The 22,032-nt window shown below is 35.4% G+C and overlaps 1 protein-coding gene and 1 long non-coding RNA gene across 6 annotated transcripts in view; one reads left to right on the top strand and one right to left on the bottom strand.

Annotated features, from left to right (window-relative positions):
- Positions 1 to 22,032, top strand: part of LOC141384773 (uncharacterized) — a 60,412-nt gene that overhangs the window by 296 nt on the left and 38,084 nt on the right. Inside the window, exons 2-4 of one of the 5 annotated variants that reach the window (XR_015476359.1) lie at positions 308 to 415; positions 8,338 to 8,407; positions 12,281 to 12,419. This is a non-coding gene — a long non-coding RNA (uncharacterized LOC141384773). Of the gene's footprint in view, positions 1 to 307; positions 416 to 3,804; positions 4,744 to 8,337; positions 8,408 to 12,280; positions 12,420 to 22,032 lie in introns of those variants that run through there. The other 4 variants (XR_015476360.1, XR_015476362.1, XR_015476363.1 and 1 more) reach the window with 4 other exon arrangements.
- LOC100334711 (cyclic nucleotide-gated channel alpha-3) lies at positions 496 to 19,844 on the bottom strand. The gene is made up of 9 exons (XM_087236760.1): positions 19,566 to 19,844; positions 12,667 to 12,816; positions 12,509 to 12,538; positions 12,267 to 12,416; positions 8,320 to 8,388; positions 8,014 to 8,229; positions 7,835 to 7,936; positions 6,257 to 6,363; positions 496 to 4,657 (listed from the first exon to the last, which is right to left on the bottom strand). The coding sequence occupies exons 2-9, from the start codon at positions 12,756 to 12,758 to the stop codon at positions 3,267 to 3,269; spliced, it is 2,157 nt and encodes a 718-aa protein (XP_087092886.1). The 5' UTR covers positions 12,759 to 12,816; positions 19,566 to 19,844; the 3' UTR covers positions 496 to 3,266.

Genomic DNA, 22,032 nt, shown 5'->3' with positions numbered 1-22,032 from the left:
TCAACATCTTTCATACTTTGGACCTGGGGAGGAAAAATACTTGATTAGATTTCTGATTAAATGCATGAAAACAGAGAAAATCAGAATCAATATGACCTGTGTGGCTTTATGTGTTCACCCAGGCTTTTAAACGACAAAATTGAATGGCAGCTACAAAACAAACATAAAAAGGCTAATGAAGTGTACACAACTATACCCTGATTTCTATTTACATTTCACAGTTCAGTCTCTCTATGTTCTTCTCAAGAGTTAAACCTGCGACGTTTGCATTTCCGACACAGCTCCCTAGCTACCTTTATATGTTTAGCAGGTTTAATTGCTGGGCTGATGCTCCCAATGGACAACCAACACCAAAATCAAAGATCGTCACATTGAGGGCAAGCCTGAACAGGAACACGGCCACAACGACTGCATGGTATGATTGGATAACTTGTAGACTTGTAGAGTTTTCCACCCAACAAAACCAATCAATCCAAATTGAACATGAAATCATAAGAATGTTTCTAAAATATATTTATTCAATACAGCAAATACATCCCTTGTTTTCAGCAAGTATACAAATCAAATATGCATACAAGAAACGAACATGGTGAACTAAAATGGGAGATTCTCCATTCTATTCTCATCTCAAAAATAAACTAAAACCTTCTAGTTCATTATATTAAGGCAAGCTCACACGATACACCTTTTAGATTTTGCTGTCGCATGTAGGTTTGGGTCGATAGAAGATACCAAAGACGGCATCGATGCTAAGACGGCATCGCCCCCATCTCAAACCCGCATGCGAAAAATACACACTTAGGCCCCGTTTACACTAATACATCGTAGTTTTAAAATGGCATTTTAGAATGAAAGTGATCCAGATCCACACCTTGTTTTACCTAGCATTTCTGAACAGCCCTCCGTCTGCTGAAAACACGCATCACGTGACCACACAAACACAGCCACACATACTGTCATGCGCTCGTCTGAGATCCAAAGAGCAATGCACGTTTTACAGTTTATCAAGGATGTACCACTGGATCGCATCATTCTATAGTTGTTAAATGGGATATTTCATCAATCTTGTCTCTATCTAACGACTCTTCAGTCTTTTGAATCTACTAGGTAACATGTTGCAGGGTCTGTACACTGCTTTAATCTTTCACTTTCACACTTATACTTAGTAATTTTTGTGAAAACCTCAGATACTGTTGGTTGGTTGCTGTTGGTCTTGCACCTTTTTTTACCGAGTTTGTTGATGCCATTATAGCGACACAGTTTGCGAGCGACACATTATAGCGAGTTTGTTGACGCCATTATGGCCTGTTCATGCCAGAGTCCTGCTGAAAACGTAAATGACAGGTGGTAATTTGTGTTTAACCTATCTTTATTTATTTATGATTTGGTTATGGGTACATCAAAGACTATTCGGGTCAGGTAGTTTGAACGGTAGGCTATAAATATTGAATTCATTATGAATGAATTAATTATTCACAAATAATTAATTCACCTACGGCTATGACGACGATGCCATCGTCCATCGCTATGTTTCTCTTTAGACATCGTACGATGCCAAATTGGTCGACATTGCCCAGCCCTCATCGCAGGTAGATTTCCCAGATCTGTGACAAAAAAAGGATCAGCCAAACAAACAAAATGCTCATTAAGTTTAAAAACGTCTGCAACATCATCTGTGCCTGTCTGGAACAATCCACGCATTTCTGCAAAAGGCTTGTTTGAGATGCACCTCACCTCATCTGAAAAATAGATTAGGGTAAACAAAACATTGTAAAAGAGAACAACATCACAAATTGCTTGAACCAATAATAATTAATCCCTGTCCTTATCAAGCCATTTTTCACTGTTATTTTCTTACTTTCTCACCCAATAATCCTTTAATCTCTAAAGGCTGATTCATACTTCTGCGTCAAGCTGTAGAATAGCCTTCGCCATAGCTGACGCCGACGTTGACCCGCACCTCTCAAAAAGTGTACCTACTCGTTGCAACGACGCAAACTGCAAGCTTTGTGATTGGTTGTCTTGGTTAACTGTGATGAGTGCGGGCAGTGCTGAGAGCTGCAAGCATGATGAAGCGAGTGTTTACAAGTGTCGAGTCTTGTGAAGTAGCTCTGGATGGAAACTGTTGTTTTGTGTTTACCTTATGACTAAAGTTGTTGCATATCTGCCAGTTTCTGCCTCTGCTTGAATGAGTTTTCATTAAGGTATAGTGCGAAGACACACAATGCGGAGGAACATAAAAACCTACTGCCAGCAAGCATTTCGGAAGTGTTATTGCAGAGCAACACAAACAGCGCACAGAATTATAAATGTAGGACTACGTGCAAGGCAGGTGCCGTGGGTCACTCTGATCACTCGATGCAGAAGGAAAAACCAGCCTTAACAAGACTATCATCACTTAATCCTGCAGTGTACAATACAATGAGAAGGTCAAACTAATCCAGCCATCCCATCACAGTGTGCAGTGCACAGTATTAACTGAAAAATCATATATTAGCTTGCATGATTTTCTCACGTTCGTTTTGCCTTGGCAACAGATGACAAGAAACCTTAACTGCATTTTAAATCATAGGTTGTGAAATGAGGGATTTGCTCTTACCATTTTAATGTTCAATTAGGAGCCTTTAATGTGTAGTGTGAGCACCACAATTATTCATAGATCTTACATTTAGTAGTGTGAGGTTGCCTTTACATGATCTCTCCTATCTCTGGTATAGTATTTATGCTTGCCTTATACAAAGCTTTGGTATTCCAAATAAGACAACAAGGCAATTCCTGAGAACGTCAAGAAAAAAGAAAAAAGGGACATTGTACAATGCATACTTATTAATGTTTACAGCAAGACATCTCACAGAGAGTATAGCTGCATAATAACCTGAAAATTCAAAGTTCTACCAATTTAGAAACTACCTGATATTCAGACATCACAATACTTTGCAGCGGCAGCCACATGAACCAGAATAACCAAAAACAGAAGATGGAAAACCTTGGCGCACTGTTGTCCCAATTTACCTTTCAAGGCAATCCTGCATTAGTGAGACTGAAGCGGTCTGATCTGTCATTGTTTACGTGCCTTCACAAATTAGGTTTAGGTCTTGTGAAATGCCAGTTCTGTGACTCAGTCGTCTATAAATAGTATGATGCTGCTGTTTTACGCATAGATCAACCAATTCCTCACTCAAATGATGCCAGATTCCTCTATATGGGTAAATGTGTAATCCTTGTTCTTAACACATAATATAAAGCCAGTCTATTTTGGTATAGAATTATTTGTCCTTCTTATCCTCTACGACCTCGTCCAAATCCTCCTCCCTAAGAGTCTTCACGCGGGCCTCCATGTTGGTGAGCCTCTGTTTGATCCTGCTCTGGCTGGCAGTCCAATCTGCCATAAGACGAGCAAATTTAGTCTGCATCACATCTAGGTTCGTCCCAAGCACATTCACCTTTTCTTCTAGGTCTTTGGCGTCTGCGCCAGCATTGGCAGCAGCCTCATCGATAAGATTGTCTTTCATCAAAATAGCCCTACCTTTCTCCTCTAGTGCCTTCTTGGCTTCTGGGTACTCCGATAAAGCATCCATTAGGTCATCTTTGGAGAGCGCAAAAAGATCAGAGTATCCCACACTACGGATGTTTGCAGTCCTGCGATTTCCAGCTTTACTTCCTTTGATTCCGAGGATGCTAATCTCACCAAAGTAAGCGCCATCGCTCAGGACCACAAACTGCGTGACTCCATCATCCGCCACCACAGCTAACTTCCCTTCTTTTATAATGTACATCTCCCTTCCGATGTCTCCCTTCTTGCAGATGTAGTCGCCAGGGCTGAAAACCTGCGGTTGAAGTTTAAGGACAAGCTCAACCAGTAGACCCGCCTCGCAATCCTGAAAGATACGGACTTTCCTAAGAGTCTCCAGATGCACGTTGATGGCGATCTCTGCCTTGAGTTTGTCTGGGAGGTACTTGAGCACCTCCTTTTCATCGCAAGTCTTCTGTTCGGTCCAAAGGTAGTCAAACCACTTCACGACACGCGCCTCCAGATCTTTGCTGACCTTTCTGAACTGCATGTACTGCTTGATTGAGTCAATCTTGGCCTGGAACTCTGCGCGGGATGCATTCATGTTGGAAATCATAGCACCAACGTTACCAACGATGGTGGCAAAGATCAACACGCCAATGAGGAAATCAGAAACGACAAAAAAGTACTCAATGTCTCTGACGGGTGGTGGTGTTTCTCCAATGGTGGTGAGCGTGAGAGTGGACCAGTACAAGCAATAGATGTACTTTCTGCCAAGACGACCAAACTCGGGGTCACTGATGTTGGGATACACCCAAGAGTCCGAGCCAAAGCCAAGAGTTTTTGAAATGGCGAAAAAGATACAGCCGTTCCAGTGGATGATGATAAGGATGTACAGGACGAGATTGCTGATTCGAAAGATGTTTGGGAAGTTGGTTCTGGTTTCAGTTCGGTCAAAGTACTCAAACAGACGAGCCATTTTGAAAAGCCGGTTGAATCTCAGCTCTGGATTGTTGTAACCCACTTTCAGCATTAGTATGTCTGTTGGTATCATGGAGAATATGTCAAATTTGAATTGCGGTGACTTTTTGTAGTGCTCCCACAGCTTCTTGGATTCTCTCACTAGTAAGCCTTGCTCCAAGAAACCTGTGAAAACAATTTCATTATGTCACATACAGTGATCATTAGAGGTTATTAAGGGCATAGTTCACCAAATAAAGAAAATTTCCTCATGTGTTCTTCCTCATGGGGTTTTAAATCTTTATTAGTTTCTTTCTTCTGTTGTACATAATAGAAGATGTTTTGAATAATGCCATCGCCTTTCATACCTGTAAAGTCAGTGGGTCTCAGCTACAAGATTTTTTTTCAAATTATCTTCTTTTTGAAGCAAAAAACTTAAAGGTGCAGTAGGTGATTGTCTTCAGAAGCATTTTTTGTTGTGCTGATTGAAAGTCTCTTTACAGTCTAATAGTAATGAATTAAGTAAATGATCTAAATCTATTTATATGCATTTTTGTATTTTGGGTAAGCCATAAAACAAAAAAATTTTCATTTAATTAAATAGAGTTGGGCTGAGATCTCTCATAATTCTGATAAGTAGCCCAATCTGTCTGTCAGCAAATGCAGATTTGAACAACTGCACAGCCTTTTGTATGCAGCTCCGCCGAACGCCGCGCGTTCATGAGAGAGAGCATGCGCGTGCGATCTGTCAAAATCTGCTGAATCAAAACTTTTTAAAAACCTGAATCAATATTAGAGTTAGTTACCTTTGCACGCTGGAGAAAGGATGACACAATGTCCGAAGGATTTCTCTTAGACAGGTAATGTTCTGTTTTAAATCTGTTTTATCTTCACGCAAAGCTATGTAACGTTAGATGTTGTTGTTACAAATGGGTTATATCTTCACAGAAGTGTTGTTCAGCCATTAAAATCTTCCGGTGAAAGATTGATAAGACTATTTTCAGTTTTATAAGGGACCTTTTACAGCATCGATAATGTAGATTTTAATTAGTTTAACAACAAAACATAAGTAAATAGCACTATTCCGCCTAGTCTCTCCCTATATTGTTTACCATGCATCTCTAAATATTCACTCTGAAACAGTCGCTTATAACACATGAGAGAGGGTTCTTTTGCTGTGCTCGTGTTTAAGGAGGCGTGGCTCTAGGCTGCAGGGGAGGGACGGTGATTCAGAGATTTATGCTTAGCTGTTAGCATTGTGGAAGATTACCTACTGCACCTTTAAATATTATAGGTCTTGATGAAGTAGAGAGTGAGTAAATAATAACAGAATTATCATGCTTGGGTGAACTATTGCTTTAATCACTAATTAATCACTACAATTTTATAATAAGCAATAAAATAAACTATAGGCTTGTAATAACAACTCTTGGAATAGTTTAAATCTCAATTCACATCCTTCAGAGCAACACTGACTAAACTGAACCAGACTATTTAAATACTGAGCAAGCAATCTCATAGGAGGCAAACTCAAAAGAGGCCAACATATTGGTCATGAGGTGTGGCATAAATCATATTTATGAGTTGAAATCACATGAATGCCAGTCCAAAATTGTTATTGTGAGTGGGAAACAAGCTGATTCACATTGTTTATTGGTATTTTTTATACAAGTTTAAAGGAAAGGTGAGTTTAATTTTTTTTATTCAATTACAACCTAAATGCAAACTTCCCAGGAGGACATGAAAGCAGCATTCATGAATGCAAAATCAGTAGAATATTCTCACCTGTCCTTGATCTCACAAATGTGTCAAGGTAGTAGATGACATCTGATGTATAGTCCAGAACCATCCATAGGATTGTGTAATCATCCTGCAGCTCGTTAAAACAGGCTCTTAAAAAACAAACAACAGGTACAACAGTAAATTAGCACTTTCACCTGACGATAACATCAAAATAGTTCTTGAAGTACAAGATGTTATGGTGTACTGTGTGTATTTGCGCAGCATGGAGAACAACTAGGCATCTTTGTTTTATGTACAACTTCAAATAATTTTTAAATGTATTTTGGTTTTAGTACTATTATATCCATAACTTAAAGTATTGAACAAAATAATATACTTACATGGCATCTATCATGCAAAATCAACTTTGGGAAGTTGTTTAAACAGAACTGTTTGTCGGAATAGGGTACACAGTCATATTAGAGTGGTATAAACATATGCTAAAATTAAACCAGGATGCAAAACCAAGCAACATTGAGGCAATGTTATTATAGTTAATGAAAACAAACAAAGCAAAACTAAAATTGAAAAAACGTTTTTGTTAACTGAAATAAAGTTGTTTTTTTTAACTAGAACTAACTGAAACTGTATTGTGTTCATACAAAACTAACTGAAACTTACTAAAACTATAGCAAAAACGTCCTTCCTTTTTGTCTTTGTAAATACATTTGATACATAAGCCTTTTAGAAGTAAATCTGTTTACTTCGCGATGCCAGTTTTATGCCAGGTGTTGAGCTATATGGCACATCGCAGACTGTAATCCTGCTGCTATTGGCCAGATCAAGCAGGTCCTTCTCCAGTGAGTCCTCACTTGTTGTTCCCGCGACAAAAACAATGAGTGGACATAACAGCAGCACGGTGACCGCAATAAATACGAACCAAGCAGACACTTAAAAGTGTTCATTTAACTAATGTGTGTCCAGTAATGGGTTTTATTTCTGTATTTGTGATCCTGATTGCGAACAAACCATTCTTTTAAATCGGATCTTCTAAGTGAACCGTTGAGTTGTTATACAATATTTTGATGATTTTGAATCTTGCACCTAACGAAAATTCTGATTTATTAAAAAAATAGTAAAACTAATACTGAAACTAATAAAAACCAAACTAAAACTGATCAATTTTAAAATACTGAAACTAATAAAAACTAGTAAATCCTCTAAAAACTAATTGAAACTAACTGAATTTGAAAACAAAAAGTCAAAATGAAATAAAAACTAAAACTAATGAAAAATCCAAATCAAATGTAACCTTGTTTTGAAGCTAACCAAACTTTGATGTAGCAATGCTGCTGGATATCCTTCAGAAGTGGATATGCTCAAACAGTGGGTGGGGAAATCATTTAATCATTTAATCATTTATTGCATTTAAAGGCACAGGAACTGCTAAAATTCCCTCTGACCCCAAAATTGACATTTTCAACATGGTATAATAAGTAATCTGAGTGATATTTTGAGCTAAAACTCCACAGACACATTCTGGAGACAACAAATACCTATTTTATATATTGCTAAATAGGAATAATAGGGGCCCTGTAATAATAAATGTGCAATACAACAGAATTTTTTGATATAAATTACCTGGTAACAAGCAACATTAGGTTGTAAAACACAGGTATTGCTACGATAGTCAGCCAGTGATAGTATAAATCTGTTGCTGGATCCATTATCCACACATGTTTACTAAAAAAAAAATAAAAAAGGTTAGAATTCAACAAGCAATTTCACTTGATTGCATAAAATTTCAAAGAGATACTCACGGCTTCTCCTCTTCCTTCTTTTTATCATCTTTTTTATCATCCTTTTTCTCATCTTTCTTCTCATCTTTCTTTTCATCTTTCTTTTCATCTTTCTTTTCATCTTTCTTCTCGTCTTTCTTCTCATCTTTCTTTTCATCTTTTTTCTCTTCCTTCTTTTCATCCTTTTTTGGTTCTTCCTTTTTGTCATCTTTCTTTATCTCCCTGTCGTCTTTTTTGCTGCATAAAAAATATACTTGATGTTTAGTATTTACGGTAGCAAGTATCACATTTTTTTACAGCACAACATCATTTTAACATCCCACATACTCATCTGTGTTGTTGCAGTTGTTCATATTCAGCGCTGCAAGAGGCCAATGATTCGCATTGTTGTTGAAGCTGTGAAGACAACAATATTGTGAGTAATTTTATTGCTGTAAATTGTTGAGAGATCAAATTTAAAATACAACAACATATTTTTTGCTGTTTTTGCAATAGTCAATTAAACACAATTAAATAGATAGATTTTTAGGCTCTTTTGGATTTTCCCAAACTATTTATTTTAACTGTAAATAAAAGGGTCTTTTTTTCAGACCCTAGTCTTTTTATTTGAACAACTTTTATGGAGCTTTTTATGACAAAGGTTTGACTGCAATCATAACTTAAATGAACAGTGTCATTATTGTATTCAACTTTCTCCGTTGTTGCCTTATTTAATTGTTATTTGCATTCATATTAATATAAGTACTGAAATAATTCACTGTAAAAAAAAAAAAACTTTCTGCTTTTAAATTTAGTTGAATCAAATAAAATGAGTAAAACTGATTCAGATATTAAGTTAAACATATGAACTTATTAAATTAAATTAAAGTAAACTTTTTTTTGTCTTGACATTTTGTTTACATTTACATAAAGGTACAGTGTAAAAGATGTAGAGGGGTAATTCAGTCAAATTTTATTTTCAAATATGGTTTGAATTTTGAGCAAGATTGATCCCTGGCAATTTTATATTGTACATGTTTTTAGTGTCATTAATTGATAGAAGTTTCATTTAGAATCCCTGCTTAATATCTTGAACATTTTTTATTTTTATTTTTCTATACTATTCTAATTTCTGAATAGGATTTTTGAGTAAAATAATTTATTTTTTAAAGGCCTGGAATGACTGGAAATTGAAAAACCCACTAAAAAAGATTTCATACTTCACTCAGACTTCACATAAAAGACTTGTGCATGTGTCTGCCTCCAATTTATAATGACATACATATGCATATATATGTTTAAAATGTTGGTTTATAATGTAAATCATAAATATGAAACCATTTTACCTTTAGTTTGTTAAAAATACGTACCAAATGGCCAAAATTGAATGCATCTATGTATCTATCTTTTTCACAATAATTTTTTATTAAATGACATTACTCAATTATTCATGACTACTATGTATAAAGGTTAAGCAAATTCTAAATAAAATATAGTGCTAAATAAGTACATGTAAATAAGTTTAAAACTTCCTCAGTAAATATAGACAATAAATGTTGGTGCATTTAAACAAAACAGTTTTATTAAACATTTATATTAATTCACATAAGAGTTTAGTCACCAAACATCATTAGAAATAGAAAGATATTTAAATTCAAATGAGGTAATGAAAGAAAATAAATTTAAAAAACAACTAAAATTTATATAGTCTTATGTTTCTCTAAATTTTTCGTCTTTATTAAAATTTTATTTAATATTTGTTTTTTTGACATATTTTTTGGGGATCTTGACCTTAAGATAATTTGTTAAAATAGCTCTTGTTTTGGCTTTGGTATGGTTTAGTTACTGACTAATCTAATGTATATGTACAAATACATTATTGTAAAGCATCCTATAGAACATATTCATGTAAATCATTCATTTATGCTGGCTGCTGTAAGCAACACTATCTACCACAGGACAAGCAAAAGTGAGAGTGCAGCAGAGGATTATAAGGTTACCGTAAGCACATCCTCTTTTGTTGTCTGGAGAAACAAGCTTAATCTCACCACAAATTAAGGAGAATTACATTGGGTTGATTGTTTCCTCTGCAGAAATTTCTAATGATTGGTTTTGTTTATAATGCAAATGTTATGCATTCATTTATAAATGCCAGTTGCAGGATAGAGGACCAGGAGTGCCAGTTAGACATAAAACAAAAGAATCAAATGATCAATTTAATAACTGAAGCATAAAAATGTTCTGTAAATAAATAAATCACAATTTAAAGGAGCAAACAAATAGTCATATTTAAATGTGTCTATTTAATTTTAGATTTTTATTTGTGTTTTTTAGGCGAATGTTGATTGGTCGCAGCTACGTTTGTACTGACCAATGCCATATTTAAACTCGATTTATTTTTAACCCGAGAAAATCCAGTGGCTAAACAAGAAAGAAAACCAAGTGGCAAATAGAGAGAGAAAAGCATTTGCCAGATGCTTTAAAAAATAAATAAATAAATAAATAAGCTATTTAAAATGTGCATTTAAAACAAATTATAAATAATCTTTTTGATTGTTTTTTAATCAAAGTTTTAGAACATTAATAAAATAAACAGTAAATAAAATACATTTATTTATTTATACATTTAAAATGATTTTTAATGCATTGTCTATTAATTTGTCACTTTAAATTGCGATTAATTCACAGTCAAGACCGAAATTATTCATATTCATACCTCTGGCAAATTCTGGCTTAGTTACTTTTATTCAACCAGCAAGTTTTTTTTCTTTTCTTTTTGGACTGGAAATGACACAGGTTAAGATAAGACACCATCCAAGATAAGATGAGGATTTACAAGAGGCCATTGTGGAGAAAAAAAGTCAGCTTTTATTTACATTTGAACAAAATTTGTAAATCATAATTTGCCAGGGGTATGAATAATTTCAGGCTCGACTGTATATACATTATTAACTTGAACATTTGATTCTTAGTTTTATTTTTAAATGGTCATTCTGGTCATGTTGCAACCAAACAAAAGGAAAACTAACAAAAGCTATACTCTAAATAACCAGAACGGTCGGTAACACTCAGTGGCGGATTCAGGCATTGGCAATATGGGCGATCGCACAGGGCGGCATCTCCCTGGGGGCGTCATGGGTAGATGGTGCAAAAAAAGGCCCCCAGTAAAACCTTTAAGATAATATTTACTTTTTGCAAGTGTATTAATTCAGAGTGGTTATCCCAGAATAAAGACGTTAGGGGCTTTTTACATTTGGTGTTTTTGTGCATGCAAGTTTGTTATTTCTATGTGCGACCGAAACAACGCTGGTGAAAACAAATTGACTCATGTGCGCAGAAAGCCATTCCCGCACGCCTCACACGCGCTGCTCCTGCTCCCGGTTGTTTACATGCATGTCGATATGCGTCGACATGCAAGTCGACAAAACTAAAAATTATATCATATGATGATGATGTTACTATCACTAAGCATGGCTATAAAGCAGCAATATGGAATAAAGAGTCAGGAAGGTTACTATGACTTCATAACATTAATTCTCGGCCATGAGTCGGGTCAAAGACAACAAATAATTCTATAAAACATTATTTTGTGTTCTATAGAACTGTCATAATTAATATTCATGCAAAAGTTTTAGAATATTACTCCAGTTGTGTCTTTACATTGTTTTTCACTTACATTTAGGATTGATTTCTGTTGTTTATTTAGAATAAAAATTGTATATCAATAACAATAAACAAACTGTTATATTTATTAAAAAAGTAAATATATTTAAATGTATTTATAATTATTATTTTAAATGTATATATATAAATATAAAGTCAACCACATAGTGTCTTTATTTCTTGAGAGAGGGTGTATGTTTAGAGTGGTTTCGCCCTGGGTGCCATTTAAACTAGAACTTCCACTGGTAACACTTTAGTTAAGGTCACAATTTTTGGTATTAACAAATCATTAACTAACACTATTAGCTTTGTAACTTACTAGTTAGCTGTTTATTAATAGTTAGTAAGATAGAAGTTGGGTTTAGGTTTTGGGTAGGATTAGGGATGCAGAATGAAATCATGCACAACCAATTACCTAACAATGAACAGTTAATAACTTAATAATAGGCAGGTTATAAGCCTGAAGTTCAAAGTGTAAATTGGGACCTAAACTAAAGTGTTACTAAAGCGTCTATAACCATTTTTGTATTCAAAAAATGTCAGTAAAGTTCATTAAAATGCAACTTTGTAAATATAATTTAAGCTGAATGTTCCTAAATTAAACAAATATTTTTCTCCCACTGTGTACTCACTTCCTCTTGCGCAGTTCTTCTCCTCTGGAGTCCCATGATGCATGGTTTTGCATGTCTTCGGTCTCCTCCTGTATCATAGCAGAATCATTGCACCCTGAAACTCTGCAGTTACTAGAGTTTCCTCTAAACCTCTGAGCAAATTGGGACATCCTGAAAGTGAAGGCACAAAAAAAAAAAAAAAAAAAATCACTCTCAATGCACGAACAATCTTCAAATCTCCAACAGATGAATGTTCAAATCACCTGCCCATTAGTCCATAAGATGACTGATCCCTGCAAGAGATGAATGCATGGCAAATTAAATACAGTTGAATGTGACATTCACCAAATGTGAAACTTGTTCAGATGGAAATGAATAATTGATTCGTCCATCTAGATGTGTCTGTGGTGTCTTCTCTGACCTTTCTCCACATTCGATGCATTCGGCAGCAGGTTCCGGAGTGAATGCGGATCGTTGCGACGGGTACGACGTTCCAGTGCAGATTTTAGCCATTTTGAAAGTCCATTCACTGTATTAGATCACATCTGACGTCTTTGGGTAATAATCACTCCTGCAAAATAAAACAAATTAGTGAACAAATATGCATGTGCACTGATAATTACTTACACAAACAATTATCAAAACACTGAATAAAACTACTCATTTAACACTGCATAATATGCTTTTCTTACTTAGATTTTTCTTACTTTAAATCTTCCTTTCTTACTTATTTTTCTGTCTTGTTTCTCATTCAAAATTAAAGACAGCAAAAAATACTGTCTTTGTTTCAAGAAATAATGTGCAAAATTAAGTGAGTTTTTCCTTTTGACATAAGATTATTTAGCTTACACTATTGGGAGATTATTTTCCTTGTTTTAGGGGGAAAACTTACTTAATTTTAACATACTAGTTCTGAAAACAAGGCATTATGTTTTGCTTGTCTAGATAATGCTTCTTCTTTTTGTGAGTAATTGCTTTTATTTTTTCAGTTTTTGTTTAATATAGAAGCATACAGCATATGACAATATCATAAAACAACCCGAATCCCCACCTCCCACCCAGGCAGACTTGTTCTATAATAATAACAATTAAAAGATTGCTGTGTTATAAAAAAAAGAAAGAAAGAATAATGTAAAGCCAAATACAGAGGAGAAGTTAGGCAAGTACAAATAAATAACTATTACTGCATTAGATACATCAAGTACATATAAACAGAAAAGCTGTACATTAGAAGGAAGACACAAAGCATTTGGCAATATCAAAAGCTAAAATCCAGGAGTTAACAGGTTTTGACTGAGTGTGACACTATGCGTGCTGTTGAAAGAACCATACAAAAAAAAAAAACATACAATCCGGCAAAGATAGGCCCCATTGGCCCCATCTACTCATAATATAAGGAGAAATCCAGCGGTTCCAAGTTCTTTTGTTGCATTGAGAGTGACATGCTAGAAAAATCGTTTAGGAAAAAGCATACTGGAGACAGTTCTACATCTTTTCCTAACAAAAATAAAGTGTCATGAGCCAGCTGAGACCAAAAAGTGCAGGACATTGCCAATAATAATGAAAATAAGGGTGCTTTCAAACCTAGACTTTTGTTTTCGAACCTGTCTCGTTTGCCCGGTTCGTTTGGCATATGTGAAACCAGCAACCACGCTCGGATCCGCGCCAAATCAATCTGTCCAAGATCGCCTGAATGAGGTGGTCTCGGCTCGATTGAAATAAACTCTGGAGCGAATCGATTGTAGTTAAAAACCGATACAATCCGAGCGTTGTTATATCGCAGTGTATTATGGATATTTAATAGGCATATATGGCTATTAGAAGAGAGAATTATGAGTAGGGCGAGATGTCATTCCTACCGGTAAATGTGAGTTTCATGTCTAATATGAAAGAGAAAAAAAGGTTGAACTCTTAACAAGAGCTGTTTATCCGTTAGGAACATTAACCGGACTGCAGTCTAGCCAAGGGTTATGCATTAGAGAGTCTTACCTCTGATTTATATCTGGTGATGACGTCTGTGGGTATCACCAATCAAATTAAAAGCGCAGCTTTCCGCTTATAATGTCTTATTGCTCATCACATTAAATTATAAATGTTTAATAACATTAATAACAAATAAATTATTAAATAAACGTTTAGAAACTTTGCTGTGTGATAGCGAACCGCACCAAGAACAAAGAGCAACAATGTAACAATTTTAATCCCCGTTTCGGAACAACTGAATCAATTCACAGGTGTGAAAGCACCCTAAGTGTCAACTGTCCTCTGTGTGCATAAATTACAATCTGGGGAAGGTGATTAAATGCATATAAAATAGTTTTACAGGGGATAAATAGAGTCTATGCAATAGTTTCCAATGTAACATTTGATGATTCAGATTTTTTGAGGAGGATGAAATAGTGTCCAAAGTTTGGTCAGAAAATAAAGATTCTACATCTCCACTGATATCCTTAGACCAAACAGTAGTAATGGATAGCGGTTTGTAGGAATTTTTAAGAAGAGAGTCGCATATAAGTGAAGCAGAAGCAACAGATGTAATATTGGGTGTAATTCTAATTGGGTGTAATCCTTCCGCAAAGGATGTGCAGGCAACTGTGCATCCCAGGGATTGCCACATGCACAATTCGCGGATCTAATGCGAAGATACATAAAAATAAAGTTTCTGCAAACTAAAATGGTTCTTAATGTCTTGAAAAGATTTTAGGCCTTTATCGTTATTAATATCACCCAATGATTTAACATTGCATTTCTCCCAGTGTGGACTGTGAAAAGGCATTTAGATAATGCTTCTTGATTTAAACATTTTTGATATTTGGACTAGAAACAAGACAAAAAAAGTCAAAGTCAGAAGTATTAGCAATGCATTTCCCACGTTATTATTGATAAAAATAATAATAAATCTCTCAAAAACAAGTCTCTTCATTCTATTTTAAGAATAGACAGAAGAAAAAAATAGACCCTATACAACAGCATACATGCCAAAGAGATGCAAATGTCTGTCTTATAAATAGTCACCAAGGTTTAAATGCCAAGTGGGATCAGCGTCGTCTTCCAGGAAGGATAAGCTGTTTTAAGACAGAAAGAGGCTGTGCTTTTGTACAGGACAGGAGAGGTAAACATGACTCTCCTCCCCCCTCCTGCTTAGGGGATTCCCTTGTAAAACATGTTAAGATCAAACCTGCAGGTGCTTAAATTTAAGGAAAGAGATATACGAGATATATCCTCTGAATATTTATTACATCTCTATTCTGAAAGACAATGTCTTTTCCTTTAATACCCAAACGATATGTCCATGCTTTTGTATTCTTCAAAGCTCAACGTGTTAATTTGAAGCCTCACTAACAAGCCACTTGACAGAAGTTCATTGGAGATTAAAAGCGCACAAAATTCGATAAATTTCTTCAGATCTGACATGGTGTCCAGTATGCTTTACATTATAGTTCTGAGCAGAAAGTCTGTTATAAACTTAAGCTGTGGACAGACTGTTAAGTTTGAGAATTCATTGCTTAAAGCTACAGCATGTCATTTTGTCTTGTTCTGATTAATTGGGGTGACCTTATACAATGCAGGTTGTGGTTCTATTTTAGATCTGTCAGGTCGATCACTGCTATGTCATATTCATGAGCAGAGAAAAGCAGCTCAGCATACAATGTTCTTCGGCATGTCGTTTTTTTAACTCAGGGTGTCTGCGAGGTCTTAAAAATTATTGAAGGTTGATAAATAAATTATGAGAAAATTAAGGCCCTGAAAAGGTCTTAAAAAGTCTTAATCATGTTTTTACGAGGTCTTAAATTTTGTTCAAGCGTTGTCCAAAGTGTTTGACTTCAAAAAAGCATACATACATTTATTTTCCTCCTAATATTAACAGTAGCGTGCTCGATCCATACGATTGATTCGGGCCAGGGCGTGTCCGGGTGCTGTCACATAATTTGTGACAAACGCAGGAAGGTGATGTGACGCTCTCCACATGTACATTTACATTTACATTTTGTCATTTAGCAGACGCTTTTATCCAAAGTGACTTACAAATGAGGACAAGGAAGCAATAATTTACACAACTATAAGAGCAACAATGAATAAGTGCTATAGGCAAGTTTCAGGTCTGTAAAGTCTAAGAAGGAAAGTATTAGTAATTTTTTTGTTTGTTTTGGGGGTACAGTTAGTGTGATATCCAGAGAGGCAATTGCAGATTAGGAAGTGAAGTGGAGACTAAATAGTTGAGTTTTTAGTCGTTTCTTGAAAACAGCGAGTGACTCTGCTGTTCTGATGCAGTTAGGGAGTTCATTCCACCAACTGGGCAGATTGAACGCGAGCGTTCAGGAAAGTGATTTCTTCCCTCTTTGGGATAGAACCACGAGGCGACGTTCATTCACAGAACGCAAGTTTCTGGAGGGCACATAGATCTGCAGAAGTGAGAGCAGATAAGAAGGAGCAAAGCCAGAAGTCGCTTTGTAGGCAAACATCAGAGCTTTGAATTTGATGCGAGCAGCAACTGGCAGCCAGCAACTGTAGCGAAACCATAGAGCGAAACAGACAGCAATATAGGAAAATGTAAAGCCTAGTTCTATTAAAAGTTGATAAATCAATTATAAGAATATTTAGGCCCGTAAAAGGTCTTAAAAAAGCCTTAATCCCATTTTCACGAGGTCTTACATTTTGTTAAACCATTGTCCGAAGTGTTTGACTCCAAAAAAGCATAAATATATTTATTTTACTCCTAATATTAACAGTGGCATGCTCGATCCATGTGTTTGGTTTGGGCCGGAAGGCATCCACCCAAGATTCTCCATCCGGGTGATGTCACGTAATTTGCGACAAACGCTAGAAGGTGATGTGACGCTGTCCACATGTAGCGAAACCATAATGCGAAACAGACAGCAAAACGGGAAAATGTAAAGCCTAGTTCACACTACATGACTTGTTTTTGTGTCTTTTAATCGCTTTGGTGTTCGCACTATGTGACAATACATAAATGATCTGCAAGAGGGGGGTTACACACTACATGATCTGACAACAACTCGTTCGCCAATAGCTTAGTCAAGCTACCAAATTACAGCCAATGAAATTTTGAGGGAAGAGTTGTCAGAAAAAGCTGAACACTATTGGCTGCTTGTGTGTTGATTACATCACTGACAGCGTTTCAAGCTTTCAAAGGAGCATTTAAAAACACTCGTCAATCAGCTGATGCGTCATCAGTGATCGTTCATCTGCAAGGTTCAAGTGGATAGATGTGGCTTTAACACTAGAACTACTGAGGCAGTCAGAGAGTTTTTAATTTTTGTAATTTAATAAGTCTTTGAAATAAAACTAACATATCTAGAACACCCTGATGTTTTCTAAATATCTGTGTATTTCTTTCTAACGTTGATATTTAGCAAAGAACTGAGCATTTCTACCTTTAATTACCATATTGGTAAAAATGACTGCATGCATGTTTGCTACTTTTCGCTGTGACGTTAAATATGCATGCATTTTTTTGCCTAGCAACTTCCTGCTAACATAAACAGAACTTTCTGATAGCAAAAACATAAATTTAATTCAGATTTGTATTTTAAAACCGCATATTCTGTGCCGCAAAATAGCTCCTGTTTGAAAGTGAAAATGAAGGCCCGGACTTTTGCGTGTTCTAGTATCTTAACTACATATTTATAGGCTGTATTACCAAAAAAGATCATATTCTTAGGGTAATGGTGTCATTCAAAGCTTAGTTGTAATATTTCAATAGATGTTTTGAACGTAAATATGACTAGACAATATGACGTCTTATATAAGAACGGTCAGAATGACCAGTAAGGTAATACTAATAGTTATAGAATTCTAGTTTTACGGGGAATATAGCCTACTCTCCTGTCCCTGTTAATGCAGAATGAAGCATCGATGCATCGATGCCATTCTGGCCAATCACAGACGTTTCTGTTGAGCTCCTGAGCACACGGCCATTTAGCCTATGCTGATATGCTCTCTAAAAATCAGACATGTACCAATGTTTTCAACTCTCAAAAAAAAAAAAAAAAAAAAACTGCTATTCATTCCGGGAAAACGAAAAACTAGACCCTGAAAACACATAAGCGGAGTGATAAAAAGAACAACTTATTTTAATACTACCCCTTAACTTTTGGCAATATATGGGATTAGCTTTCATTTAATGTTCAATCACTCAAGTGTTTTTAAAGACTAGACTACATTGGCAATATTTTCATGACATCAGACATCAAATATTATAAGGAAACTTATTAGATCTGACAAATTAGAAATAACAAATTACTTCCAGCAGACTATTAATATTCTCAATGACTGGAGAATTAAGTCCTCACACATGAAAAAATACACTAGTCATTTATAGCGAATGCTTTACTATACTATAGCTAAAGTATTTGGTAATTATATATTTGCTGTGTTAATACAGCAAATAACCCAGTACTGTACTAAGTGTTCTATAGCTATAGTGTATATTACACTACAACATCACAGTTTATTGTAGCAAAAACTAAAGTATATTACAGTATTTATTACATTTTTGAGTTTACAATAGTTAATACTACAGTATGCTGTTGGATTACTTAACAAAAAGTTTGGTAACACTTTATTTTGATGATCCACTTGAGTATTAGTAGACTGTCTGCTTAATATGTGTTGATACTGCTTCTTTAACAAACATTTAACTGACTAAAAGAAACTTTGCAAGTACATGTCACTAAACCCTAACCATAACACCAACCCAACAGTCTACTTATAATCCAATGAGAATTAGTTGGCATGTATATGCAATGTAATTTAATTCAAAAAACAGATCATCAAAATAAAGTTCGACCAAAAGTTCTAAATATTAAAATATATACAGTATAATACTGTATATGCTATAAAACACTGGATTTACTCTAAACTACTATAGTATTTTTTAATTAGAGCTTGTGCATTATATTACAAGCATTTTTTATATGATTTAAAGTACTGTACGGTACACAAAGAGACAATAATCTGTAAATACAAAACTTTGGCCACAGTGATAACTTTAAATACCAAGCTTAACATTATTTCCATTGTTGATCAAATAAAGCAGCCAGGAAAATGTACCTCTCAATCAGTTTTTCTGATTAACATGGATAATTTTGGGCAACAATATTTTTAAATGATTTGTTAAAAAAAACGTCCAGCAAACCGAAAGTGCAACCAATAAGTTAAAAGATGGATAGGCTACTATCATATCTGTGCTCATTGAGGACTAAAACACTTAATAAATAGATAAACTATAATGTTGAAACAAAATGTTTGGGAATGGAGCAAAGCAAAATCACAGATATTTTGCCAGGGCGGCTTTACCTGAAACTCTGTGACCTCCCGAAGCAAATAAATCCACAAGACTTTCTTCCTCACATTAGAAAAGCACTATTCCACAAGAGGTGTTTGCATGATTTGAACTTCCCTGCAAAAAGAAACCCAGTCAAATGCAAATTTTGTTGAAACCCAACTACAAAGTGTTCTAGTGTAGATGATGATAATGATGATGATAGCATGACTTGCTCTGCCCTGAGAGGTGAAGTGAGTGAACACTCTCGTGAAGAAAATCCACTACTCCTCCCCACACCCCCCGCTAATAATAACACTGTCACAGAGAGGATGCTAAATTTAAAAGGCTTTAGGTCCAAAACACTTCCATAGTATACACTTACATTACAGTTCAATAAACAAATAAATCCTGGATTCTAAGATCATTTGGATCAAAGTTGAGATTTCTGCTTACTACTTTGATTTGTGGGAAGATTTCTGCCCTAAATATTGCCGTCATATTGTTTAACTGTATAATTTATTCAGAGCAGCAATTGCTTGTGTTGGTTTGGCAATGGTAAAGGCACATTTGAATAATGAAATATTTTTATTTCAGTTTGTTTGGTTTTTCCTAAAAAGGAAATTCAGGACCTTTTTTGGTTGGGGTTGTGGTGGTTACTAATTATTCATGAAAGGATATTTATTTCTCGATGATCTATATTGAAGCCTTTATCTGTAAGTTTAGAGTTCTGTGTACACTGATTATCTACAGTATATGCCACTATCAATATATTAAAAAAAAATGCAGTCATATATTTATGTATGTGGGCATGGTGCTTCAGTGGTTAGCCTCACAGCAAGAAGGTTGCTGGTTTGAATCCCGGATGGACCAGTTGGCATTTCTGTGTGGAGTTTGCATGTTCTCATTCCTCCGGGTACTCCAATTTTCCCCACAGTCCAAGAACATGCAGTACAGGTGAATTGAATAAGCTAAATTGCCCGTAGTGTATGTGTGCGAATGAGTGTGTATGGATGTTTCCCAGTACTGGGTTGCAGACGGAAGGGTGTTCGCTGTGTAAAACATATGCTGGAGAAGTTGGCGGTTCATTACCCCGTGAAGACCCCTGATGAATAAAGGGACTAAGCCGAAGGAAAATGAATGAATAAATATTTACTGTATGTGGCTGGAAGGGCATCTGCTGTGTAAAACATATGCTTGAATAGTTGGCGGTTCATTCCGCTGTGAAGACCCCTGATAAATAAAGGACTAAGCTGAAGGAAAATAATTGAATATTCATGTACAGTACGTACACCCAAAATTATGTTTGCTGTTTCAAACTACTTATTTAAAATGAGCTGAAACAAAACAATTCTTGCGTTGTTTGGGAGCGATAACTTAATAGTTTTATGTTCAAGCCACTTAAATTGGCTAATTGCTAATAAACTTAATCCCTTTATGTTGTCCCAACACAAAGCTATTGTGTGGAACCCAGCAGTTTTACAGAGTATATGCCTATGGGCAATGATGAAAATATGTTAACAAATGTTTTAAAAATAAGACTACTTATACCATTTATACAATCATTATTGTTAGGCATGTTCAGAATAACAATCATTTGACGTTTTTTTTTTTTTTGGTGAATTGTTTTTTCTTTGTTAAAGAATTACAGTGCAGCCCAATTGCAGTGCAGTAATTTTAAGTCTTTTATTTTATGAATTATGTAAAGTCTTTACCAATTTGTCATTAACATTTTCATATAAATTAGTGTTTAGTATCACTTACTCTGTTTTACATTAACACTTATTCATTTTTTGACATTATTTCACCCTTACTTTCTCCTTTTTTACATTCTATTCTACTTTCTAATCCTTTTCTTCTTCACAAATAACACTAAACACTTTACTTTGATTTAATTTACCTCTGTAAATGTAATTGTGGGCAGACAAAAAGGGTGACATGCTGTCTTTGAGCCATTATCTGATTTGTTTCAGTATTTAATTGATGAATTTGAAACACTGGTGATTGTAAATATACACAATTTTCTTCACAGCTGAGCTGTATTGTGGTTTGGAAAGATAAACCAGTCAACTTATTATGCTAACTCAGCTTCAGTTAATGGTGTTGCTGCTGGGGGTCACTGGCCCATGACAAAGACTGACTTCAAGGTCTCCATGCTTTACTAACAAATTAACCAGTCTTTCTCTTGTGATTTACCAAAGAAACATCTATTTCTGCGCATTTAGTTAATTATTGATTTGTATCATGCTACTATAGCAACTGCAACTCTATATTAATTGATATTTATATTAATCCAAATAGTTTCTGCTCTGTTGCGTAACCTTTAACCTTTATGAGTGCTTTCTCCTCTGCCCTAATGTGAGTCTTAATGGCTTGTGCGATTAAAACTGTAAGGATTCCTCTAGGAAACCTCACACACGACTGCTTTACCGTGGAAAGATCAAGTCCTGACCAATCCTCTGAATCTGCTTGGTTTAGGCAGGCTGTTGAACAGAAGTCGTA

This window comes from Danio rerio, chromosome 1 (assembly GCF_052040795.2).
Source record: "Danio rerio strain M-AB ecotype USA chromosome 1, GRCz13ab, whole genome shotgun sequence".
NCBI classification, from domain to species: domain Eukaryota; kingdom Metazoa; phylum Chordata; class Actinopteri; order Cypriniformes; family Danionidae; genus Danio; species Danio rerio.
The sequence above is the reverse complement of the archived record's forward strand: the minus strand, read 5'-3'. Positions and strand labels throughout refer to the sequence as shown.

Coding starts and splice junctions, on each gene's coding strand:
- LOC100334711 (XM_087236760.1), bottom strand. CDS start 12,758: ATGGCTAAAATCTGCACTGGAACGTCGTACCCGTCGCAACGATCCGCA. Junction 12,539..12,666: donor TGCATCGAATGTGGAGAAAG/GTCAGAGAAGAC, acceptor CATCTCTTGCAG/GGATCAGTCATCTTATGGAC. Junction 7,937..8,013: donor AAGAAGGAAGAGGAGAAGCC/GTGAGTATCTCT, acceptor TTTTTTTTTTAG/TAAACATGTGTGGATAATGG.